The 27,335-nt window shown below is 42.1% G+C and overlaps 1 protein-coding gene and 1 pseudogene across 4 annotated transcripts; both read right to left on the bottom strand.

Moving 5' to 3' along the window:
• On the bottom strand, positions 1-24,400 carry SETD4 (SET domain containing 4). Of its 4 annotated transcripts, none has more exons than XM_076000344.1 (12): positions 23,465-24,400; positions 20,296-20,401; positions 18,875-18,970; positions 15,063-15,100; positions 12,572-12,660; positions 10,563-10,992; positions 8,900-9,074; positions 7,233-7,314; positions 6,284-6,364; positions 3,658-3,781; positions 1,450-1,616; positions 1-1,320 (listed from the first exon to the last, which is right to left on the bottom strand). In XM_076000344.1, exons 2-11 carry the CDS (start codon positions 20,366-20,368, stop codon positions 1,482-1,484), a joined length of 1,323 nt encoding a protein of 440 aa, XP_075856459.1. In that variant the 5' UTR covers positions 20,369-20,401; positions 23,465-24,400; the 3' UTR covers positions 1-1,320; positions 1,450-1,481. The 4 variants fall into 4 exon arrangements, with proteins under 4 accessions (XP_075856459.1, XP_075856465.1, XP_075856467.1 ...); XM_076000350.1 differs by having other exon boundaries at positions 23,930-24,400; XM_076000352.1 differs by having other exon boundaries at positions 24,076-24,400.
• Positions 20,416-23,469, bottom strand: LOC142869594 (insulin-like growth factor-binding protein 3 receptor pseudogene; annotated as a pseudogene).
• Positions 24,401-27,335: the final 2,935 nt, after the last annotated feature.

Here is a 27,335-nt window from a genome sequence, read left to right as displayed (position 1 = left end):
TTGTCTTTGTAAACAAAGTTTTATTAGAACTCAGCTGTGCAATTTGTTTACATGTAGTCTCTGGCCATTTTGGCATAAATAGTTGGGATAAATATCATATGGTCCATTAAGTTTAAAATATTTACTAGTTGGCCCTCCACAGAAAGAGTCTGCCCAAACCCCATATGGCATATTATAAAATATACCACAGCTATTAAAAAATGAAATCAACACAAACTATACCCACAAACAGGGAAAGACGCTCCAAATATAATGAAAATGTTTCACTTAAACTCAGACTGCCTTTGGAGGCGAGTGGGCCCCATCTACTTGGTGGATGAGCTCCATAATGAGAAAGGAATCTGAGTTCTGGGGAGCAATTAACCCCCAGGAGGGGAAACAGGACTCTGGGCAACTGTGATGGCACAGACCGGAGCAGGCCAAGCTCTGCCAGTCCTGGCTGGCCCTCTAGGGCTCCCCTCCTCTATTTCTTATCCAGAGGGTCCCCTGAGGCCACAGACTGCTGAGAGCCGTGGAAAGTGGTCCCTTTTCCCTACTCTGGGTCTGAGAAGAATAAAAAATAAAACAAAAAGGACAGAAACCAAAATATCACCATGGCTTGAGGTCAGCTGATCCATACTGAACCCCAGAATCGAACAGACTTGCCCACCAAGGCACAGCTGAGCAGGACAGGGCCTGGCTGCCCCAGCGGAAAGGCCTGCCCAGGAAAGAGTCCGGACCAAAGCTGAAAGAGCTCGTGGCTAAGCCTCTCTGTCTTCAATGAATAATGAGATAAGCCCTGACCTGGGCGAGCTCGAGGAAAGGAGCGTGTCCAGGGGAAAATCCCTCCTCCTGGGAACCCCAAGCGTCCCTGGAAGGCTCCTCAACACCCACCTTAGTGTGTCTACGTGGGGAAGGTCTGACGGCTGGGGGCCAGCCGGGCTGGGACCCAGGACTGCCAGGCACTCCCCCACACTCTCCGCCCGAAGCCACCCACCGCCAACGTGCCCCCTCACCCGATGGTATCAGAGCATCTTAAAAGCACAACTGCTTGACTTTGACAGCTGCTGAGCCAGATAAGAAGCAGGCCCTGCGGTGACAGGCCACACACGGAGGCCGGCGGGCTCCTGGTCCCCTCGAAGTCTGCCTTTCCCCTTGCAGCTCAGTGCTCTCCGAGTGCTGTTTATTCCGCACAGCATTATTACAGTGCCATTCGCGGACAGCACATCCATCTTCACTCACAGCCCCACAGTCCCGGAACCTGTGGGGCCCCTGCACGTCCCTTCGCCCCTGGGGCAGCCACCACTGTAGCCTGTGAAGACACTCCTAAAAGTTCGGTATCTGTAGGAAGACCAAAAGGAAAGGATTAAGTACCTAATTGTCTAATAGAAACCATTCCTCGACTATAGATGCTTCTGCATAAGTTTAATCCATCAAGACTTAGTTTAAAAATGTGTAAGTTGCACTCACCATAGGAGGTGATCAAATGCACTTAGGTGAAGTCAGGGAAGAGCTGTTTGCAAACTGTGCAGGACCTCAGCAGACGCCTTGAGAATCTTTAGCTCTTCCATCCACAATGTTTCCACCAAAGTTAGTTGGTTTATCAAAGCTACTTTTTCATCCTTCATATGAGAAACCTGGAAGTTATTTTTTAATTATTTTTTACTGTAGTAAAATATATATATATGTGATAAAATTTCCCATTTTAACCATTTTTAAGTGTACAGTTCAGTGGCATTAAGTACGTTCACACTGTTGTATAATCATCACCAATCTCCAGCTCCAGAACTTTTTTATCTCCCCAAACAGAAACTCTGTAACCATTAATCAATAACCCTATTCCCCTCTCCCTCCAGCCCCTGGTAATCTCAATTCTATTCTGTCTCTATAAATTTGCCACTTCTAGGTAACTTATGTAAGCAGAATCAAACAGTATTTTTTCTTTTGTGCCTGGCTTATTTCATTTACCATACTGTCTTTAAGGCTCATTAAAATTACTTTTTTAATTCCAGTTGTGCTTTCATATGAATGAGCTGATTACTCATTTATCTAAAATATTTACTGAATAAAAACTTCAAAGAGAAAAAAAAATACTTGGAAATCTATCACTAAGAAGTCAAGCAGTAATTTTTACTTACTAAAAGGTGTACATAAAAATATGGAATCTACCCAAGTATCCATCAACAGATAGATGAATAAGGAAAATGTGGGGTATGTATACAATGGAATACCATTCAGCCTTAAGAAAGAAGGAAATCCTGTCATTTGTGACAACGTGGATGAACGTGGAGGACATTTTGTTAAGTGAAATAAACCAGGCACAGAAAGACAAATACTGCATGATCTCACTTATATGCAGAGTGTAAAAACACTGATCTCATAGGAACAGAAAGTAAAATGATGGTTACCAGGAGCTGGGGAGGTTGGGGAGAATGGGGAGATGATCAAAAGACACAAAATTTCAGACAGACACATAAGTTCAAGAGATCTGTTATATATACATCATGTTGACAATAGTTAATAACAATATATTATATACTTGAAAATTGCTAAGAGTTTTTCTTTTTGAAACAGGTCTTGCTCTGTCATCTAGGTTGGAGTGCAATGGCACAATCACAGCTCACTGTAGCCTTGAACTCCTAGGCTCAAGCGACCCTCTGGCCTCAGCCTCCCAAGTAGTGGGGACTACAGGCATGTGCCACCACACCCAGCTAATTTTTTTTTTAGAGACAGGGTCTTGCTACATAGCCCAGGCTGGTCTCAAACTACTGGCCTCAAGCTATCTTCCCACCCCAACCTCCCAAAGTGCTAGGATTACAGGTGTGAGCCACCATACCCACCCTCTAAGAGAAATTTTAAGTGTTCTCACCATAAAAAAAATAAGTATGTAAGGTTATGCATATGTTAGATAGCTTGATTTAGCCATTCCACAATGTATACACATACCAATGTATACACATACACATCATGGGGCATACCTTAAATATATACTACTTTTACTGGATGATTAAAAATAAAGAAAGAAGCCGGGCGCGGTGGCTCACGCCTGTAATCCTAGCACTTTGGGAGGCTGAGGCGGGCGGATCGCTCAAGGTCAGGAGTTCGAAACCAGCCTGAGCGAGACCCCGTCTCTACCAAAAATAGAAAGAAATTAATTGACCAACTAAAATATATATATATACAAAAAACATTAGCCGGGCATGGTGGCGCATGCCTGTAGTCCCAGCTTCTCGGGAGGCTGAGGCAGTAGGATCGCTGAGCCCAGGAGATTGAGGTTGCTGTGAGCCAGGCTGACGCCACGGCACTCACTCTAGCCTGGGCAACAAAGTGAGACTCTGTCTCAAAAAAAAAAAAAAAAAAAAAAAAAAATTGAAAAAAAAATAAAGAAAGAAAAAAATTGAAAAAAAAGGTACAGCAACAATTTTAACAGTAAAAAATAGAGATTACATTTCCTCATTAGTATAGTGGTGAGTAAATAGGAAACATAATAGAAACCAGTAAGATTTTTTTGAAAAATAATTAAAATTCAAAAACTAGAGATTACATCAACATTTATTTATTAATATTTAAGGCACTAAACAGCTCCTATAAAATGTACTATTCCTAATAACACCTATACAGCAAGTAAATACTTAAGGCACGTCTTTAAGTAAAGGATATAATATTCTAGAAATATACCTTTTGAAGCACAGCATTAGTCTCCTCTATGAAATAACAGCATATTTTCTGTGCTATGTCCAAACTTGCCTTCTCATTTGTATCTGAAATTACTTCCCCAAGAAGTACTTTTTTCCAGCATGTACTAGAACCAAAATTAATAAGATAATTTCAGCAGGCTCTCAAAAATTAAAGATGACTTCTACACATCACAAAACTCTTCTCCTATTTTTCCAAAGCATAATAAAACTCATTCCATAAGCAGATTCCTCAAAACCTCCGCGTACTTGCAGCTCCTGTGTGGAAGCAGGTAAGGAATGTAAGAAAGAAGGGGTAACCGAGAATACACAGCAAGGGGTCTGGGTGCTCTGTGCAGGCAGGGACTGAGTTTAATTATCACCGCAACCCTGTGTCTGGCACAGAAGTAAGTGGAGTCACACCCAATTGCCATGGGGATACTGTAAGAGACAGACGGGAGGACCAGGCCACAGCCACAGCCGAAAGGCCAGACGACTAAGGAACAAAGGCAGGAGAGTTTTCCTTCTCTTCAAGTGCCAGTCTGTCCTGAAAAAAAGGCAAACTGGAACACCTTTCACAAAATAAAATGCTCTACCTATGGCAGTAGAAATCTACAGTCAAGCCTTTCTCTACGTGCAGCTCATTCCAATTTTATACACAAAGGTTTGTAGGAAACGAGGCCGTGAGCAGGTGGGAGAGGGTGGCGTGTCAGCACAGGCACAAGGGAGCCCACGCTCGATGCTGAGCCAGGGGTGGCAGAGGCACTAAGCAGGGAGGAGGAGGGTGGTGGGACAGACTCTGGACGGAGAGAATCCACAAGAGGAAGGTAAGAAGGCTGCTGTGAACATATACAGAAGCCAGTTAGAAATTCAAACTGGATGACAAGACAAAACAGAGAATGGTCTTAGAAGTCTGCAACTTAAGAGGTGACAGTTGAAATCTCGAGAATCTATGTGTTCCCAGGAGAAAAAGAAGGAAATTACCATGTGTCACGCACAGTATTTCATGTACAACCATTATCTAATTTAATCCTCAGAATTACCGAGCAAAGAAGATTACCCCCATGTTAGGCTCAAGGAAACTGAGAATCAGGAAAGGTGGAAACTCGTCCTCAGTGAGGGGCAGAAAGAGCATGCAACATGTCACTGGCAGAATCCCAGCCATGTGCTCTCTCTGCCACACCACTCAGTTAGAAATAACTCAAAGGGAAGAAAAGGGACCCTCAGGAAGGCCTCTGGGAAAGATCCAGTCATTGTATTTAACTTAGGCTGAAGTGTCTGAAAAGGACTCATACCTCGTTCCCAGAAGGATTTAAAGAAGCTTACACAGGTACACACAAGATAAAATAAAATGTCAGAACAACGACAGGAGAGAAGGTCAGATACAGCCAGGAATGACTCAGTGATAAAGTACAAGCCTTAAGATGCTACACATTTGGATGAACCTCAAATTTGCCTGAGTTTTCTAGTGAGCAATGAAAAGAAGGAAACATATCAGTTACAGAATTCACAGAGTCTATAAAGTAAAAACACATCGTTTGCTGAGAATAAAAACAACTTTTTCTGGTGTCGACAATGGGGAGAAATTTTACTCCCCAAATACCTACAGAAAAAGAAGTAACATCTGAAATAACAACAGGCACCACTGAATGAGCACTGACTACCTCCAGGTGCTGTGCTAAGGGCCATGCAAGGCATCAGCTCATTTACTGCGCGATGGGCTGCACCATTTTCGGGAAGGCCTCCCTGGGCACCCAGCAGCAGCAAGGTGGAGGCTGTTCTCCCACACAGGGACCCACTGAAGCAGCTGTATGTGCCACAGGTGGCCGCAGGGAACAGGACTGACAGCCTCACAGGAATATTAAGGAGCCTGGCCAGGATGCTCACCTGCGCCGGGGATCCTCTATGTCCCTGGAAATACCTAGGCCTCTCCTTCAGCAGGGCTTCTAGATCTGCCCCAGGGCAGGACCAGGTGGTGCTGTGGTTAGGAGCTCTGCTTGCTCCCAGGAAAAACCTACCTACTCGGAGACTTTCCTCTGAATAGTGCCAGTGCTCAATTTTATAAAATATTAACCTTGAAAAACAAAGATGAGGTCACCAGGGGGAATGTAAGAAAGAAGGGGTAACCGAGAATACACAGCAAGGGGTCTGGGTGCTCTGTGCAGGCAGGGACTGAGTTTAATTATCATCTCAACCCTGTGTCTGGCGCAGAAGTAAGTGGAGTCACACCCAATTGCCATGGGGATACAATAAGAGACAGTAGGGAGGACGAGGCCACAGCCGAAAGGCCAGACAACTAAGGAGCAAAGGCAGGAGAGTTTTCCTTCTCTTCAAGTGCCAGTCTGTCTTGAGCACAGTCTTGAGCACAGGCTGAAAAACTCTCAGAACCATGTACCTTGATTATGATTCTAAAACTACAATTCCAGAAACAGTTAAAACTTATAAGTAAAACACTCACTACGTGGGCAAGTCACATAATGAATAAGCAACTCCAATGTACAATGACTGTCCTTATTCCTCTCAGGTTGGGTATTTAAATGCAAGCCAAAAATAACAACAAAAAAGAAACCAGTTATATCCAGATAGTCAGATAGTGGCTGTAGGTTAACACCAATGCACGTGGAACTTACAACTTTCCGGCTTCCAGACACAACAACTTAAGAGCTGTGAGTAACCTCCAAGATGGTCCATCCCATCCAAATGTCAAATTTCTGAAGTAGAAAAACAAATAACGACAAATCCATCACTTCAATATTTCATGACACCATGGCAAATGGTTGAAGGGCCAAACATATTTTTCAAGGGGCTATTAAATGTTATGTAACCTGCAATCTTGGTCAAAAAAACAAGAGAAAAATAAGTCTGCAAATACTTACGAATAAAGCTTAAGTAACCGAAAATTCTCTTCCTTTTTTTGTTTAAAGAGTAAAAAAGCTATTTTTCAATTAATTTTAGTAAGAAGCTCAATTTAGATGAAGGGGCCCCAGTGAGAGGCCCACGCCAGAGTTCACAGTGAGATGAATGATGAAGAATTTGCATTTTCCTTTGGATTAAACCAATTGCAGCCACCACAGCTAGACTGCTCTCATACTACGACTGGATTATTTAAAACTGAATTTTACCCAGAAAAGAAAACTGGAAAGGGAGAGCCTCGAACCCAGTTCATCTCATCTGTCATGGAATCACCCAGCCACCCTACCCTAAGAGCCTGTACCCTGCTGCCAGGTGACTCGGATTCTCAGAGGGCCAACCTCGTCTGCAGTAGCCCTCCCCTTCCCACTTGGCCACAAGGTGGGCACAAACTCATCCTGGGCCACCAATTAAAACATACACAGCTCTTCTTTAGTACAGTAATTTCATATTTCAAGATTTTACTTCATGTCCCCAAATAAGTTTCTTTAAAGTGTCTTATACTGCTTGTGTTCCCCTATAACAATAAGCATAATTTTACTATGCATAATAGGTGCTCAATAAACACTTATCAGCTCATAGAGTCAGGAGGCATCTCACCCTGCAGAAACCCCACCCCTCAAGTTTTTCCTGAAAGAATAATTTCAAGAGGGAAAGAGAAACACTTACTCTATAAAGCCATGATCCTTTAAAATGGAAATCTTTTTGTTCATCTGTTTATCTGATGATGGAAGATATTTAACAAGTATTTCTACATAAAAAAAAAATATTAGATAAATTTAGGATGTAATTCAGATACAAGTGTGTCTTTTCTTCCTTTCTCAACTCACTTTCCTTCCCATTAGCAATCAAGACATGTATAAATAGTTTTACCTAACTCACATGAAAAAAAGTCTATTCTTCAAGTCCAATTCAATAAGATCATTATTTAGTCCCTAAAAAGCTGAAAGAATCTCAAGGCCAGTGGACAAAGCATCCACAGCCTCAGTTCATGCTCCACTAAATAAATCAACCCACAAAATCAGGTAGTTACAATCTTAGCATAACTATTGGAAAATTACAACCAATGAAAGCATAGGCTCTGTAAAAACATGAGGAAAGATTTGTATTATTGAGTTTCTTAAAAGCCAGAATTCAAATTAGTCTGGACATTAGTGACTGCAACCATAACAACTTAAAGTTAACATGCAAAAATTAACAAAGCTATTTGGGGGAGTAGGGTAATGAGGGATTTTTCTATTGTAACATATAAAAATAACTAAAATATAATTTTTGTTCAAATTAATTTATTTAACAAATTAATATTTCATGACCATCAATATTAAATTTATTAGAATTCTGAAAACATGAGCCCAATCTCAAAATTAATTTTCTGGCAACAAGGCCCAGTTTTTACTTTTCCATTTTTATTTCAAGAAATAACATTATTATTCTGCCTACAAGATGAGAAGTATCACCTTAACCAAGTTTCTCTTTCCATACTAACTTAAATTTAAAATAACTCAAATTATATACTTGGTAAATCTCTGGTCATTTTTTCATGGCCTATAAAACTGCTACTCTGCTCTTTCAAAAGGGGAAAAATCAGTCTTCTATATAACTATTTTTAATACTATATTTGGGATTTTCACAACACATTTAGCGGCTAAATTATTATTTTAAAATAGTAATACCAATGATGATAGCTAGTTAATAGATTGCAAAAGAACATAAATGAAACCAAACCTTATCATGGCATTAAACTCTAAAAACAAGGACTATGTAATAGATTTATCTCTGTGTGTGATTAGCACAGTATTTTATACACAGCAGGTGGTTAATGTATTTTTTTGTTGTTGCTCTCTAATCTCATTCTATCCTTATTGACAGTAATGACATATCAGTATAAAAATTTCCATTTCTGCCAGGTGCAGTGGCTCACACCTGTAATCCCAGCACTCTGGAAGCCTATGGTAGGAGGATCACTTGAGGCCAGAAGTTTGAGACCAGCTTGGGCAACATAGTGAGACCCATCTATAAAAATTTCCATTTCTTTCCATTCTTTAATATTAAACTTATTTTCTTAGCAGTTTTCCTTTTCTTCCATTCTATCTTCTGACCTAATACAAGAAAACTTTTCTCAGTTCTTCTTATCCTCAACATCAATCCAAGGCTTGTTGTTTTTACTTTAACATTGAAATTACAGTCAGTAAGAGTAAGGCTAGACCCAGCTAAGAGAAAATTAATGATGTGTAGGTATGTTTCAAGGTTTTGTTATTTTTATTCAAACTAAAATTAACCACCACTGCAAATGGGAGAAAAATTATATCTAATAATGATGAAAAATTGATTCCAACCTCTTGACACATAAACACAGGCATGAGGATTATGGACGGAAACAAATCCGTATTCCAGGAGCAGTCGATGGTTATCATGGTGGCCATAGCAGATGAATACCTCTTCGTGTTTTCTCCAACTTGAAGCAGATCTAAGTTCATAACAACGAGTTTCCTCATTAAATGCTGCTTTTACCTAGAAAGGAAAATTATTAAAGGTTTTTTTTAAAGTAAAGCATAAAACTACAAAGCTGATTAAGTTATTGTATTAACGTAAGTCAGGTGCAGCTTTCAAGTGCTCATCAATGAATTTACGTATGGGAGACATGCCACTTCTGTGACTCAGCTCGCTTCCTTCGCCTCAACTTCACCCCACTGGCGAGGGAGGGAGTCCTGCCCTGGGGTTCTGGGGATGGCGACCCACACACACACACACACACACACACACACACACACACGATGCCAAACGCTGGACAGGTGACACCCACGGCAGTTTATCAGTCACATACACTCACAGCCTGTGGGAAGAAGACATGGCAGTGCCAGCCAGCTTCATCTGTAAAGATCCAGAGAGTAAATATTTTAGGCTTCGCCAGCCCCGTGTGGTCTCTGTTGCAAGCTATTGTATTTTTACAATCCTTTAAAACTGTAAAAACCATTCCTAGCTCAGGGATCTCCGGCCACACGCCCACAGTGTGTAGTCTGTGGTCTCCTACAGCAGACTATAAGATCACTGGTTTGAACATAAATGCACCCAAAGCCCGAATAAAAATAAATTTTAAAAAAACATATCCCTGATACTATTTCATCAACACCAACCACTCATTGATGAGAAATACTCATCTAACCTCTGGCTCCTTTGCTCCAGATTGTTAAAAATATATCTTTCTACAAAAACTAACAAGCAGACAGGCCACGTGATCGTCCCCGGCCTAAGAAAGCATAGCAGGACCTACATAAGCTCTCCTCTCCCTGACGTGGGCTGACAATGCTTCATCACTCTTCTCACAGTGGCATGTCATGTGAAGGGGACAGCCATGACCCAGATCCCAGCCATGGGCCTCCACAGTGCCCCCCACATGGTTACAGGCGAGCTGACAGATGGACTCCCCTCTGCCCTCCAAGCCAGGCCTCCACCACAGCGTGTCCTGCAAATGCACATTTCCTACATGAGCCACCAGGAAAGGGCTGGGGAAGGGGGGCTGGGGAAGGGGAGATCTGTGACCCTCTCCCACGTCAGGATCCTTTCCCAGACTCCTTTCCCCATAAACATCCATCCATTCAGTAAACATTCACTCAACACCTGTTACGTGCCAGGCCCTGCCATGTGCACTGGGGTGACAAAGAGGAACAAGACAAAGTCCTCAGTCCTAAAGATTTCAGAGCTCGGTGGAAGAAGAAGCAAGTCAATCAGTGATCAAAGCAAAGATAAATGCTCTGGCAGCTATGCCACCAAGTTCAAAAGGGACAGGACAGGAAAAAAGAAAAGCATTGCAAGAGGGACAAGAGGTCGGGAAGAAAGCCAGGAGCACACCTGAAGGCAGGTGGCCTTAACACAGGTTTACCTGAAGCCAGCCAGCTACATCTTTCCCTAGGGTTTTGCCCACCATCCAAAGTCACAGGTTCTACGTGTTGGAATCCTTGCTACCAAAACAGAACATGTGTTCCCTTGTCAGCTTCTCACCTGGACATTTGAGCTGTGATTTAGCAGATCCAGGTATGGAGCGAGAGCACAGGTGTCCGGCTCTGCAGAAAGGCATTCCTGCCGCCTGGGCCTCAGGTACACAGCCCTGGTGTTGACAGTGCACCAAGCCCACAGGAGGGCGCTGTAGCTGAAGATGCTGTCAACAGCCTCTGCAAACAGAGGCTGCAGGGAAGAGAAAAAGTCTCTGGCGGAAGCAAAGAACTCCTGCACGCGGACTCTCTGTTCTTCAGCCTTTGCTTTTAAAGGTTTGGGAAGAAGATTCACCACTTCCGGTTCCAAACAAACAGGGCAGGTGTAGGCCTTGGGTAAAATATCCAGGTACGGCTTCCAGGGAGACTGGTCCCCAGCATGCTTTTCTGAAACTAAAAAGGTGCACAGAGCCAGCAGAGGAGACGGAGGAGGCTTCCACCTTTTAAAATTAAAAGCCAGTGTAAAGGAATTACTTTTATTCAAAATATGAAATAAGCTAAGTGGTTTGTTCTGCTGCCAGAGGGAGTGTGCTCATCCTGTCAACACGCTCTAAGTTTACCCAATGGACCCAAGAGAGTTCTTCCCTTCCTTAAGGCTTTTCCTGTCCGGAGCACACCCCCAATACAAGTGCTCTGAACAAGCCAAGTTCATGTGTCAGAAAAACTGACTCACCAACCCAAGTTCCAGGTTTGTTTGCAAGAGATTCCTATATGCAGGAAACCTCTTTGCTTACAACTTGGTTCTCCAGTTTTAAAGCTTTTTGCCATAGTCCATTTGTTTCACCTGAATAAGGATATAAAATATGGTAGGGAGAAAAAACTGGTAGAAAGAACCTAGAACTGCACCATAGAATATAGTAACCACGGGTACATGGAGCTATTTAATTTTACATTTTAATATTTAGAATTAAATAATATGTAAAATACAATTCCTCAGTCAGACAAACCGCATTTCAAGTGTTCAATAGCCACTTGTGGCTACTGGCTACCACGTTAGACAACGCGGAGTAAAACATCTCTGTCACTGCCCGAAGTTCTATTGCACAGCTCTACCCTAGACCAAAAACTGAATATGCTCATTATATAATTTTTATAGTTCTAAAGCTTTTTATTCCTAAATTTACCTGCTCTATTACAAATTACATATCATAGTATTTTATACATTTTTCATAATTACCAATAAAAAGATCTCATGTTATATGAATATATATAGAAAACGTTTTCATTAATCCTTCCAAGTCCAGATTCTTACACTGCCATACATTCTACTCAAAATCTCAGAAGGATTCAGAAATACTAATGTTACTAATGTTACTAATACTAATGTTAAATACTAAGTGCATCCTTGCCTCTGCTCAGGCCTATAAAGATGCACTAGCCCTCTTCTGAAAACATGCCAGGGGGAAAAAAGTCCAGAACTTACCTTGGGTTAAGAAACAGTATAATCTTTCAACCTTCATAATTTCGAAATCCTTTCCACTGAGGATCTCACTCTCTCTCTGCCCTCAGATGTGCCCCAAACAAAGGCCCACCCTAAGATGAGCCAAAAGTCATTCTCAACAGCCTCTCTTCAACACCGAACTAAAACTCTTTCATAATGTCAACAGCTCTTCATAATTAAAGAACTCAAGTAAGTAGAATGAGGGTAAAAATAAAAGAGAGAGTAACATGGGTCAAGACCTACTAGGATAGAGAACAGGCTACTATGAGTCAAGGCACTCAGCTGAGATTTATATATATTATCCCATGTAACCTTCATTTTCCAGAAAGTGATACAGATCAGGATTCACACCTAAAACCCAGGCAGCCTATCAAAAACCTTAAATATGCTTTTTAAAATGAATTAAGAACAAACTTCCTGGAACAGAGTAAACCCTTCAAATCATTTCAGGTATCTATTAGCTATACGAAGGGGCTGCGTCGTAATGAACTATGCCTTAGATGATATATTTCCCAATGACAGACACTTTTAAGGAGAAGCATTGTACCAGGTAAGCATGTGTGTGGTCACTTACTTACTTAGTAATGTACGCCCCTAAGTAGCTTTGAATCACCGTGTCCGTGGTAAGCAGGCAGCTCTCAGGCAGTGAAATAATCATCTGGCCCTCCTTGCCAAAAAGAAAGTAAAGTTTAGGACACTCATGCTTTGGGAAGGACCAGTTAGTATGAATCTTGCAGATCATCGACCCCACAATCACTTACCAAGAACCCACTACAGTCCAACCACAAGCCACCAGTGAGCCCACCAACAGACTCGTTCCAACTCCCTGAGTCCGCAGACACGGACAAGGCAACTCCGATGCCAGGCACCACGGCCCCAGCAAGAATTGAAGGTTAGTTATGTGACTGACACCCACCATCAGTCAACCTCTCACCAGAAAACAATGTGAAAACACTTTGACAACTCAAATCATATTGTTCCTTCATTTTATTTGCCAGGAAATGTGCTAACAATTGGAAACAGACAGAAACCACCCCAAATCTATCCAGTGAAATCTGAGTGACCAGCAATGGTCTGCCCTCTACATAACCTGTGCCAACTAGATAAGCAAAGGGCAGCCTACCCAGCACAACCAGGATCTAATTCCACCATTTGCAAAAGTGTAACTTTCAGTTTCTCCCACTGAGCTAGAACCATAGAAAGAAAAAACAAGATGTAAAGTAACAGACACCAGAAAGAAAGAAAGCACCAAGAAGCCAGATATAACATCCTGCTTTCATTTTTAACTGGCATCTGCATTGGTTAAAAATCCTCAGCCAGAAACCTGCCAGGATTAATTTCTGGTTTCCTCATCCATAACACAAGATCAAGCTGGGTGATCACTACTGGTCCTTCCTGTTCCGGCATCCTATGACTTTCTGATTTAAAAAAAAAAATTGGGGTATATTTCTTTATTATCAATATGCAACCTGTATATTTAAGATCTGTGTATTTCACTATACATAAAATATGTCTCAATTCTCAAAAATTTTAATGAAATAGCCACCCTTGAAAGTGCATGTGAAGCGACTGCTATTATCATTCCATGATCTAAACAAAACTACCTGTAGTTACTGCTGCATACATGAGAGATGTATTTCTCCTCCCTAAATTCCATTATGGAATAAAGTCATCACACCTTTCCCAAAAAATAAAAATAAAATATTGCACAATAATATGAATGTACTTAAACTACTAAACTGAATACTTAAAAATGGTTAAGATGGTAGATTTTATGTTACAAGTATATTTTACCACAATTAAAAATTTTAAAATAATAAAAACAGCATATTAGAATACAATATTAAAAGGTACTATTCTTTAGGCTAAACACATGTACATAGCTGAGTTTAAAATAAATTCAAAAATTAAGCCTCAGCAAGAACAAGAACTCAACTCTACAAAAAAAAAAAAAAAATACAAAAATTAGCCGGGCATGGTGGCGCATGCCTGTATTCCCAGCTACTCGGGAGGCTGAGGCAGGAGAATTGCTTGAGTCCAGGAGTTTGAGATTGCTGTGAGCTATAATGATGCCACTGGACCCTAGTCTAGGCGACAGAGCGAGACCCTATCTCAAAAAAATTAATTAATTGAGATAATTTTAAAATAAAGGAAGGAATTAACTTCTAGCTTTACCAAAAATTGTGCATTAGGAAAAAAACACAAAAATTATACATTAGATATCCTTTAAAACAGCACAAAAAGAATTAAAAGGGACCTTGGAGATCATCTATGTCATTTACTCCTCATTTGATAGGTGAGGAAACAGAAGCCAAGAGGACGAGGAGTCTCACTCTGGGTCCCACAGGCACTGAAGGCAACCCTGGGACAGGCTCCGAGGCCACCTCCCACACTTGCTAGGGTTCTACCTGCCACACTATGCACAGCCTCTCTCTCAGATGACAGCAGCTCCCCTGGCACACTTAAAATATGATGCGATTTCTAAAACATACTGTGGCAGAGACGACTAGTTGCCTACCCCAACATGCCCCCTCCCCCCTCCTCACTAACGGAATCCTATTTGGAGGGCACAGCACCAGGGAAAGGCCAGCACGGCTCCCCTCCCTTGCAGCTGGCTGGGGCCATGTACCCGTTTGCTGGCCAAGGACATGGGGGCCAGAATTAAAAGGAGAAAGCCTACTCTTCCTCACCCCCTCTCCCTCCACTGTTCGTGCTCCAAGAGCCACAGCCCAATCTGAGGGTGTGGGCCCCCTTAAGGCCATGACAGAGAGCTGGAAGGAGTGGGGGCCTCTGACGGCCATGGGACTGTGCCACCAGCCCAGGTCTGCCTTCTCCAGGTTTGTTTATATGACAGCAAAATAAACTTCTGTGCTGCTTAAGCACTGCAACTTTGGGCTTGTCTCTCATACGCAGCAAACTTTACTCTAGTCGACAGAACTATATTCAAACATATCCATTAGCTAAGTAAGAAATGCCTGAATGTTTCCAATATTTTTCATTAACTTGACTTGAACCACACAAAGCAGTACAATCTACTTTGGGTTTCAAGAATAAAAGAGAAGTTCTCACCTGCAGGGATGTTTTGCTCATCAGCCCTCTTCCTGTCCCTAGGAAAGCAAAGATGGAAAAAGGGTAAATTCTATAATTCCTTCAAGGACCTAGAGATACCATTTTGGTGTTTTGTTTTGTTTTGTTTCTCTTAATCTTACACTACTTTGAGTACTTTAATACCAAATACAAAAAAAAAAAAATCCTACAAATGTTACATGTCGGCCCCAACATAGTTTATTCCTGGATTATATACAGCAGCAAGGTCACCCCACAGCACCTACCACACACAGCACCAAGGCTTCCACACATGCAGAATTCAAGGAACATGGACTGTTCTACTTCCTCTCCAGATGATCATCAGAGACTTACAAGTCTGTTTCTGCCTTTTCCCCAAACTTATGCCCAGATCATCTTCCCAAATTCTAAGTTTCAAAAAAACCCTACTCACAGATCGCCTCAACATTCATCTGATACTAATACCATTCTTCCTGTAAGGGACATTTCCCTAGGGTGGGTCACCCCTCTCCAGAAAGGGCTCATGCATTTCCTATCGCTCAGGAAAGGTGGGTGGGGCGGGAAAAGAAGAAAGCAAAACACCCCTCAGAAGGGTCCAAGTGAGGCAGCTTTGGGGCCCCAGAGGCGGGAAGGACGTGCTACACCCCATTTCTGCAGGCACAAACCACAGCCCCATGCCTGAAAGATCCATGCCGCCACCTACCTGCCCAAGTCTCGAGTGCAAGACCTGTGGGCAGGGACCAGGGCAGTGAGGACACAGAAGGCAGGGCCGGGCTACCCAGGCAGCAGGAACCGCTTCATCCACCCGAGAGTGGCGCCCATACTCTCCACGCCCATGGCTGCCACCTCAAGATCCCATTTTGAATACAAAGTGTGAATGAACTTCAAAATAACACATAGCTGAAGCTGGGTTTCTCTCAGTCTTTGATTCCCACAGGAAACCAAGAGGTCAGGAAACATTCTGGAAAATGTCCTGACCTCCTGTGGGTTTAAAATAATTGAAGGGGAAAGTCAGCTTCGGGGATTGAGACCTAAAGACCACCATGAACGTTACATAGATCTGGCGCTGGATCTCCCCAGGATCATACTGTCTGCTAATACACACAGTTCCAGTCTTAATAACTTATTTTATTTATTTTGCATATCTCATTGTGAAGTTAATCATCATTGTGGACCAAAATCCCTCCCAGAACCAATTATTAAAGGGAGGACTTTTTTCTATGTCGTCAACCTTCAAAAGACCTGTTAATCTAAGTGGAAATTTCTCTCCAAACATATGTATGAATGGAAACTGGCATAAGGAATAAATCTGGAAGACACTTTGCCTATATTTCTTTTCTTTTCTTTTCTTTTTTTTGAGACAGAGTCTCACTCTGTTGCCCCAGCTAGAGTGCCATGGCGTCAGCCTAGCTCACAGCAACCTCAAACTCCTGAGCTCAAGCAATCCTCCTGCCTCCGCCTCCTGAGTAGCTGAAACTAAAGGCATGCGCCACCATGCCTAGCAAATTTTTTCTATATATTTTTTTTTAGTTGGCCAATTAATTTCTTTCTATTTTTACTCTTGTTCAGGTTGGTCTCGAACTCCTGAGCTCAAACGATCCTCCCACCTCGGCCTCCCAGAGTGCTAGGATTTTGTGCATAAGCCACTGTGCCCAGCCCTTGCCTATATTTCTACAATGTATAGTGTTCAATATCAAAAAACATATCATACTAATCTGCATTTATTATCATATTTATGCTGAAGATACTAGGCAAGGGAGAAGTGGCCATTAAGAGCTCATAAAAGTAAGGCTTATTACCAACATATCAAAGGCTTCAAACTTCTGCGGTCACAAATCCCCCTGGGAGGCCCAAACTTGGCTAGTGCTCTTGGTGGTGAATGAGACGCTAGGGTCAGTTCCCAAGACATAAATCAGGTGAGAGCCTAAAGACAGAATCCTGCTTGTATCGTAGGAGCCTTCCCTTGTCCTTCTACAAACTAAGATTAATCCCCCAAAATTTTGTACTGAATTTTGTACAAAATTTTGTATTGAAATTTGTACAAAATTTTGACTGAATCCCCCAAATGTTCCCTCCTATCATACACTAAGAGCTAAAGCACTTACAGAAGGTTCCTTGTACCCAGAACTGTGTAAGCTGTGGGTTCAGATCACTGCCAAACCATTTTGCTTTAGCACCTCCATGGCCCTAAATCTGAGACTGGGGCCAAGGAAAGTTGTTCCCACTTTTATAATTAGGAGATCTTTACTGCTCCAAATTGTACACACATTACTTACTTTCAGGTATTCCATCTAAACCATTTGCCAAATCCTGCTTGATGATTTTAAACCTATCATTCTTAGAGCACGGTGGCACTCAAGAAGCAGGCAGGCCTTAGGCACAGCAAGTTCACTCCTGACACTATTTTCTCTTGGTTATCCGGTAAGGAACTCCATATAGTATCATCTAAGAGCGTGGCTTTTACTGGACCATCTTTGACACACAAAAACAGAAAGTTAAACACTCTGCTAGAGGCTGACAATTATGGTTCACAATCATAAACTAGGAGAGGCCTTAACAGAAATAGCTCAAATTAAGCATTTTAGTCCAAAGTCATCATGTGCAACTGATTCATGGGGAACAACTTTACACACATCACCTCACTTGGCCAGGAGTACACATGAGGAAATTATCCATCCTAGGGGAAATACAAGGAAGTTAATTTACTTGGCCATAATTTTAATGACCAAGAGGATTCAGTGGCATATGCTTTAAATTTTCCATAAGGTAAAATGTCTACAGCCTGCCATGTAATGCAGAACTTCAGGACCCAAACTGCATACCATCTCTGTGCTACAGCAGGCCCCAAATCCTTTTGAAGAGCACCTCTGTCCTCCCTGTGGAGTGGAGTGGCCTTGTATGCAGGCACACACCCACAGCAAGCTGCCCAACTTCCATAAAAAAATGTTCCAGAAGAAAATGTTATCCAACCTCCAAAATAAGCTCTTTAATTTCCAGAACAAAATGTTAATCTACCCCAGCTCAGGTGACTGTTGAAGCCTATAGCTCTGCAATTAACTGGCCACACAGAGGGCCCCTCCTCCAAGACTTGGGGTGCACAGCCACAAACAGCTGAGGAGACAATATTTGCTGAGGCCTCCCTAAGGGTTCTTCTCCACGAGCCACACCACCAGAGAACAATCACCTCACTGGTTGGTTGGAACCACTCTCCCCCTTAGAAAACTAGTATTTTTATTCACTGGAGCCATGGGGTAATCTCATTAGCCTGGAAAGATGGAAAAATTCCATGAAACCACCATAGGAATAATGTTGAGTCACCATATTACACAAATGTCTTTCTTATGAGGACCCAGAGAAGGCACTTCCCACAGTTCTAAGTTCCAGGAACACCTGCATTTCTACTGAGTAGACAACTCAGTTTTGTTTACAGAACACTGAGACTCAGGTCATTGATCATACCAATTATATGAGCCGCTGAAAAGACTAAGTTTGTAGCTCACCTCTGATGAGTGCATAAGATTTTATAACCATGTCTTTTATGTGTTATCCTTGTTCTTGGCTTCATCATATTTTTCTATTCTCATTCTTTTTTAATTTTTAATTTTATTTCATCATCTTGTCATTTCTCTCCACAAGCCGCTTTCATTTATTTTTACAAGGTGAAGTACAAGCAAACTGTATAACTATGAGGCAGGAAGCTGAACACACGGCAATAGATGTGTTCCCGGAGAATGCAGCCCACCTGCAAGAATCACCCCTGCTCTCCACACGGCTCTCATATGAGAAAGGTCAGAGAGCTGAATGCCAGATCTTACCTGGAAAACAAGCAGGCGTTAAGTTTGTATCTTCAAACTTCCTATCTTTCAGCCACTTCTTTAGCTCTATAAATTCATACTTATAGCTCTCGGACACTAATCAGGTGAGAAGAGAACAAATGGTGATAATAAATCACTGTATAATCAGATCGCCATTTTTAAAAAAATATCTCTGATAAAGTGTACCAGAGAGACATATATAATGATAAGTATTTATGTATCTAAACATATCCAAACATAGAAAAGATACAGTAAAAATATGGTATTAGAATCTTACAGGATCACTGTTGTATATGTGGTCCATCAACCAAAAACATCATTATGTAGTACATGACTGTATTAATTCAATGCAATTCTCATCAAAATTCAAGCAGGCTGTTTTATAGGAGTTAACAAGCTAATTCTAAAATTCATATGGAAATGCAAAAGACCTAGAATAGCCAAAATATCTTTGAAATGCTGATCTTTAAAACATAAAGCTAGAATAATCAAATTAGTGTGATATTGTCATCAAGATCGGCAAATTGGTCATTGAAACAGGATAGAAAATCAAAAGAGACCCACATATGTATGATTTTTGACTAAGTGCAAAAATCTTTTCTCAGTGGAAAAAAGATAGCATTTTGAATAAATGATGCTTGAACAATTGGCTCTCGATAAGCAAAAAAAAAAACAGTACTCATATCTTGTACCGTGTACAATTACATTTATGTAGCGTTTTCCAGGTAACTGCCAAGCACTTTCACATCCAGTATCTCCTTTAGAATGGGTTACTCTGAATTTGAAGTGATAAATTTATATTCAAACATTGATATCCTACAGATAGCTCCAGGTCAAGACCAGAAAAAGAAACCTGGGAGTTATCCCCAAAGAAGACAGTTGAAGTAATGAGTTAAATATGTTTACATTCCCACCAGGATTTAAAAGAATACAATGGCACTATTAAAAATATTGTTCTTGGCCAGGTGTGGTGACTCATGCCTGTAATCCTAGCACTCTGGGAGGCCAAGGTGGGCAGATTGCTCAAGGTCAGGAGTTCGAAACCAGTCTGAGCAAGAGCGAGACCCTGTCTCTACTAAAAATAGAAAGAAATTAATTGGCCAACTAAAAATATATAGAGAAAAAATTAGCCAGGCATGGGGGCACATGCCTGTAGTCCCAGCTACTCGGGAGGCTCAGGCAGGAGGATTGCTTGAGCCCAGGAGTTTGAGGTTGCTGTGAACTAGGCTGATGCCACAGCACTCTAGCCCAGGCAACAGAGTAAGGCTCTGTCCCAAAAAAAAAAAAAAATATATATATATATATATATATATTGTTCTTTAAGAAATATTCTCTTTGAGAAAATCTATATGTATGAACACACACTAATCAACAAAGAATTTATTTTTTCATCACTGACACTAAAAGAAACAAAACTGTACCTCCTCTTGATTCAGAACTTCTGAAGAGTTTTCGTTTTCTGATCCGGCTTGTTCTTCCTCTTCTCTTATGCATACTCAAACTCTAGTTTCTGTGTAGGTACCCAACCTAAAATAAAAAGCATTTCTTTGCCTTAATTTCCAGTTGTATGATAATCATCGTTCCTTGTACTTTTAAAATATGCAAATGTATATTTTGATAAATCATTTTCCTAAAGTATTTTTTTACAGGAAAGGATTTTTTTTTCAGGGCAAAAAAAAGCCTTTTATTTCCCCCACATTCCAGCTCTTCACTTTTTGTAACCTTTCTTCCAACACAGAAACAAAGACCAAGAAGTTGATTCAAACTTGAGAACAAGGCAGGAAGTAGGCCAGTGCCTTCAGAGCCGGGTTCTAGACCAGTGGGACTCCCGACATGGGTGGAAGCACAAAGCAGTGACACAGCAGAGAAGGCCACAGAAGAGAAGCAGGAAGTTAGCCCAAGACCAGTAGCCTGGACCCACACAGAGCCAGTTCCTCCGAGGTGAGCAGCTTGGTGAGCACGAGGCCTTTGTGGCTCCAGACCCTGACATAATCCTCACCCATCTTAGGGCTTAGGGTGGCATTTCCTGCTCCTTCCTCTGAACAGGATATGGGTGGCTGGCTAGAGGGCAGAATTCCTGGAACAGCACTAAAATACAGCAGATTCCTGGGGTCTTTTCACTGGTCACCCTGGCTGTGATGAGGACCTGCTGTCCTGCAGAAGATCCTTTCAATCCCATCTGACCACCCAGGATCTTGGTTTGGAATGTCTGTGTCTTGTTCCTGTCTGGACCTTCTGCAAAGTTCAAGGTGGTCAGTAAGCCCACGACGTGAGACCCTTGCCACTTCCCTGTGACTATCCCATTCACAGGGCACAGGGTCAGCTGGCCAAAAAAATCTCAAGAAAGAGACCCAGTCCTGAGGGATGTCAGGGCTGCACAGGCCAGTCCTGTGGGTGTGGAGGAAGCTGCCAAGGCCCAGGCCGGAGAGGCCAAGCAGCAGCAGGATCAAGGTGGCACAGATCAGAGGTGGGTGGTGGGCCAGACACAGATGCAGATTGTGCCCCACCTGGCAGTCACCCATGAGGAAGAGAGGTGTCTGGGCCTCCACACAGAGCCTGTTGGAGGACAGAGACGGAGAACTGGACAAGAGCCTGCTGGTGAGAAGGCACTCACCGATTTTATGGAAAGGGAAGCTAAAGCTCTGAGAAGATAAGGGACTTGCCCAAGGCCACACAGTTAGTGGCAGAATCAGGACAAGAATCTAAGCCTCTTGACTCTAACAGTTCATCTCCCTGCATCATTCAATAAATGTTTGCTGCATTTCATTTCTGAACTAATCAAAGCAGAAGCAGAGCAGAGCTCTCTATGATGGAAAAAGGAACCCAAAAAGTAGAATTCTTAGCTGGAGAAATAGGAAGCTGCTGTTCTGGGGCTAGGTAATTAGCTGAAGAACAGTTCCAGCCAGAGCCCACACAGTGTCTGCTGAAGAACTCACCTTCAGAGCTAAACGGCTAGGTCTGAATCCCTCTCTGCTACTCACTGGCTATGTAAAACCACGTCAGGCAACCTCTCTGTGAGCTTAAGAACCTGTGAAATGGGAGTTCTAAGAACACCAAGTAATAAGGATTAAATGTGGCAGATAAAGCAGTCTGCATGGTACTCGGCGGTGCAGGAACTCAACATATATCCCATTTCCTTTCTCCTTCTCTGTGTTACAGGAAAGGTTTATGCTGTGAGCTAAGGCATAATCCCTGCACAAATGGAATGCCCATTATATTGGTCCCACTAAAACAGTTTTATCTTGAGGGCCTACTGAATACCGATTAATCATGGAAATCTTCATCACTAATTTCATAAACATGTACTTTGGTCACTTACACATCTCAATCCTAATCAATATTTACTAAAGCACCAATTTAAATTAACTATACTTAGAATAAACAGTAGCCACAAAGCCCCCATCAGCTAGGAAGTCTTAGAGAAAAAAAACACCTTTCAGTGTGAAATAAACAGTGCTTTGTTCTTAGATACCAGGATCCTGAAATAAACACAGTATACTGTAATTAAATAGGCATTTGCAAATGATTAGGGAGAGAATGAAAGCCAAAAAACATCTAAGAGATGATGATCATTAGACCTAAAATAGCTACTAAAGTTTCTATATGCTACTTCTTTGGAAGCAAAAAAAAAAAAAAAATGAAATCCATTAAACACACCAGCTTGAGCATTATACAGGCAATGGAGTGGGACCATTAATAGGAATAATAGGAATTAATGCAGACATTAATAGGAAGACATGTGCTAAGGTGTAAAAATATCCAAGACATATTAAGCGAAAAAAATAAAGTTGCAGAACATTATAAATTAAATGATCCCTTTTGAGTTTGCTTTTGAGCATATTATATATGTTTACAAACCTAGAGGATTTAAGGAAGGATAATCAAAAACATGCTAGGGCAATGGAATACTACTGAGCCATAAAAAGAATGAAATGTCATCGTTTGCAGCAGCACTGGATGGTACCAGAGGTCAATCAATGTGTTAAGTAAAAAAAGCCAGGCACAGAAGGACAAATATCACATGTTCTCACTCTTACGTGGATGCTAAAAAAGTTGATCTCATGGAGGTAGAAAACAGAATACCAGAGGCTGAAAAGGTGGTTGGATGGGGGGAGATAAAGAGAGGTGGGTTGATGGCTGCAAACATAGTTAGAAGGAATAAATTCTATGGTTCCATAGCAAAGTAAGGTGATTATAGTTAATGTATATTTCAAAAATAGCTGGAAAAGAGGACTTGAAATGTTCCCAACACATAGAAATGATAAATATTCAAGGTGACGGATGGCCCTATATCTTGACTTGATCATTACAGTCTATGCTGGTAACAAATTATCACACCTACTCACACAAATATGTTCAAATACTGGCATCAATTTTAAAAAGTGCTAAGGGAAGGGGGCTTTTACTATTACCTTTGCATCCCCCTACACTGTGACTTATAATGTGTGAGTATATAGGTGACATATTATGAACATTAAATGAATATATGTGCATTTTAACAATGTAACTAGTTTTAAAATCTACTCCTAAAAAAACACCAAGGCAGAAATGAGCAGGAAACAAAAACTCCAGGTAGAATGAATGCCCCACTTCAGCAGTGGAAGGTTCCTTGCTTGATCTACCCAAAGGTGGCGAGTCTGGTTCCACAGTCCGGCGCGGCGTGTCCCCTCCCGGCGCCCAGCACTCTGTCCGCACAGAGCCGGAAGCCCCCACCGTGACCCCCGGCCCCGCGCGGGAGCTTCCCACCAGCGCTCTGGTGACTGTCACGTGGAAACCGGATGACAGCCACAGCTATGGGCACCATCCACCCCGGGACTTGGGCTATTTCGCCTCTCCCCGGACGCCTGAGCAATATATTTGGTAAACGGACGATCTCCTAACTACGGGAAATTACTGTAGTGCACAGAATAATGCCAGACCTGGTGGGGGACTGCAAGACGAACTCAGTTCTCCTTTTTATACAGATGAATAAAAAACTAAGGAAATCTACAGCACAAACTCCGCTCCCGTTACCGGGGCAACAAAGGCCCCGACCCGGAAGTACTCCGGACTCACCACGATTCCACTGCCCCCTCCAAGATGGAGGCGGCAGTAGAAGGGCCCAAGGCACGTAGAAACCCTGAGACTCTGCCCCAGACGAATGCGAGTTTAAGAAGTGGGCCGAAGGTGCACAGGGAGAAGCTAAGCGCCGTCAGGCCCACCTCGAGTCCTTAAGCAACCCAAGTCTCCAGTCACCTGGGCGAGCCTCCGGTATTTCTGCCGCGGGTCGCTTCCTCCCAGCACGCACATGCGCAGTGTGCGCGGACTCACTGCCTACACCAAATCCCGCTGAAGGCGAGGTTCTCCCTACATCAGCCACCCTGCTCTAGGGCCAAAAAAAGCTAGTGGCCCGCGGGCAGGCTACCTATTCCCTAAAGATCCGGCTTGTGGAGTCTTTCCTTAGGAAGTTGGTAAGAGTAAGACCAACCACCTCGGGCGCCTGACCCTGACCCTGGCCGGCCAGAGGACGGCGCCTCGCTCCGCCCTCCGGCCTAGCCTCTCTGGTGGCCCCACACACACCAGGCAGGCTCTACCCCGTCCTGCCCCTCTGTCGACATCTTCGCCCTATTTCACCCTTTCTGGCCTTGCCCAGGACCCGCCTTATAAGAGAATTCTAATTCATGTAAATACGTGTTCCGGGAGAGGGAGCTCAATTTCTGCCTCACCCCCACCTTGATTATGGGCTAGTGACTTGATTCCCAAGACTACATTATGGAGAAGGAGTGGGAAGTAACTTTACAGTGGAGAAACCTGGTATATGCTATCTTGGCTGAGTGCTCAAGGGTAATATCAGAAATAAACATGATGATAGCATGTCCCTGTGGTATTCCTACCCAGAACCCCAGTTCTTCCATTAAAAAAAATCAGGCAAACTCCAAAACACCTGACCAGTACACCTAAAACATTTTCTATCAGTGAAAAATAAGCACAGTCGTCTCTTGGTATACGCAGGGGATTGGTTCCAGGCCACCACTACCCCCATACTAAAATCTATGGATGCTTCAGTCCCTTATATAAAATGGTGCCAACCTAAGTGGCAGAGAGGCTCTCTAAATATTTATTTGGGAGTAGCATTGCAATGGAAATACAAGTGCCATAGTGAATTATGTGTGTGTTCAGGGAGGCTGAGGCAAGGGGAAGTTTCTAAAGGCAAAATAGGATTACAAAAATTGCTTGGAATCAATTATCCTTGGCTACATGGATCAATAACCAGGATAATGCCAGCCCAAGGTTGAGCAGACGGTTGCTGGACAGATAGTGCTGCAGAAGTATTTTCTGTGGCCTTCATGCAAGGTTGTGGTTTTTGCAATCTTAAGTGATCCTTCTTGTTATCAGGGATACATGAATGAGAACCCTCCCTTCATGGCCTTCCCTGGCTCTTTTTGTCAGGGTTATAACACGAATACTTCATTTTGATTTTGATAACTTTCACAATGGTATAGTATTTTCATATAATATATGCACATACTCCCGAATACTTTAAATCATCTCTAGTTTATTTACAACAACTAATACAATGTAAATGGGTGTTGTATAGTTTTTCTTATTTGTATTTGTTTATTGTTATATTGTTATTTTTTATTTTGTTTTTCTGAATATTTGCAATTGTTGGTCAGTTGAATCCCCACATGCAGAACCCAAAGATGTGGAGGGTCAAGTGTAAACCCTGACAAGCTATCCTAAATCAGAGGAAACTAGAGTCATGACAACTAAATGTAATATAGTATTCTGGAGGAGATCCTGGAATAGAAAAGGATATTTAGGGGAAAACTAGTGGAATCTGAATAAAGTGTGGAGCTTAATAAGAGTGTTCCAGTATTGGTTTTTAGTTAGACGATGTTCCATAGTAGAAAGATGTTAATAAGAGAATCTGGGTGAGAGGTATACAGGAAATTCTCTGTAGTGTATTTGTAACTTTTCAGTAAATCCAACTATTCTAAAATTAAAAGGTTTAAAAAAAAAAAAGGAGTGGAGGGTGCTGGACATAGATGGTTATAGATTGATAATTGTTAAAGATAAACTTTGGCACTTTAAAATTTTAAAGCTTTATTTGAGCACACAGATTCATGAATCAGGCAGCTCTACACTGTAAGTGCTTCAGGTCTCCTCCAAAGGGGCATAAACAGAAGGATTTTATAGTGTGAATGCAGAAGTAAAGCAAAGAAATTCTTGCTTGGTTAAAGTTAGAAACATTGCCATATTTGAACTGTTCCTAGGAGAAGTTCAAGACAAGGTAAGTAACACACAGTTAACTACCTGTGATTGGCTGAGCTTCAGCTTCATTTTCTTTTAAATTCTGAGCTAGGTTTTGCTTTGCTTAGGTTGGAACCCACAGCATTAGCGTTACCTCCTGTTTGTTTTAACAGATGCATGATTCAGTGATGTCATCAAAGATTAACACTCTGACTTTCCACCTTATCATCCTTAAGGATTTGGCTGTTTACCTTTTTGTTTGTTTCTTCATAACCTCAAGACAATTGTTGCTGCTCCAGGCATCACATTCTCCTACAACTGCATTCAAGATAGGAAGAAGAGGGGTAGAAGAAATGGAGACTTTCCTTTTATGAAGGAGGAAAGTACTGCATACTCCCATTTTCTACATGAGAATTGAGAACGATTCTCTCCTTTACCAGTGAATTCTAGCCAGACTCCTCTGAGCAAAAGCTTGTCCCACAAAAACTACAGACTCTTAGCACATATGATATCATCCACCCCTGTTGCCCCACATTAAAAGACTTAAACATTGATATAGTTTCTAACAGCTCAAGGCTACATACCTAGAATGACCCTGCCCCCCCTAAAGGACCTTCCTCAGAATGTTCAAGGCTACCATAAAAAAATTTGTTTGTTCTAGCCAACATCTGATAATAAGGCTCTGATCACCCTTTCCTAAAGCATTTACTAAAAAGAGCTTACAGTTGTGAATTCTTTCTTTGTCCCTGTGGGATCTCCATGTATCTGTCACAATTTAGGAGTAGTCTTCTCAGGACCTGAAAGGCATTCCTCTGAAATGGAATCAGCAGAAATGTTAGGGCCTCTGCCTTGCATTCTTTATAGTGGGAAGATAGAATCCTAACTTGCTGGCTGCCAGCTAACAGACACAGCTGCCTGATCAGCATCCACACTGACCAACCGTGCTGTCATTTTTTATTTCCCTCACTCTGCTCAACCCCCACTGTTCCCCTTCCTGAGCTTTCATTCTAACTTTAAAATGCATAGTCAACCTTATACAAGTGAGAGTTGAGTTTCCTTCATGCTGGACCCTCTTCCTATTACACTAACACATTATTGATTAAAATCTGTCCTTACCTGCTGGGCAAGGTGGCTCACGCCTGTAATCCTAGCACTCTGGGAGGCCGAGGCAGGAGGATCACTCAAGGTCAGGAGTTCGAAACCAACCTGAGCAAAGAGCAAGACCCCA

The sequence above is a fragment of the Microcebus murinus genome, chromosome 1 (assembly GCF_040939455.1).
Source record: "Microcebus murinus isolate Inina chromosome 1, M.murinus_Inina_mat1.0, whole genome shotgun sequence".
Taxonomy (NCBI): Eukaryota; Metazoa; Chordata; class Mammalia; order Primates; family Cheirogaleidae; genus Microcebus; species Microcebus murinus.
This window is presented reverse-complemented; position numbering and strand designations above follow the sequence as displayed.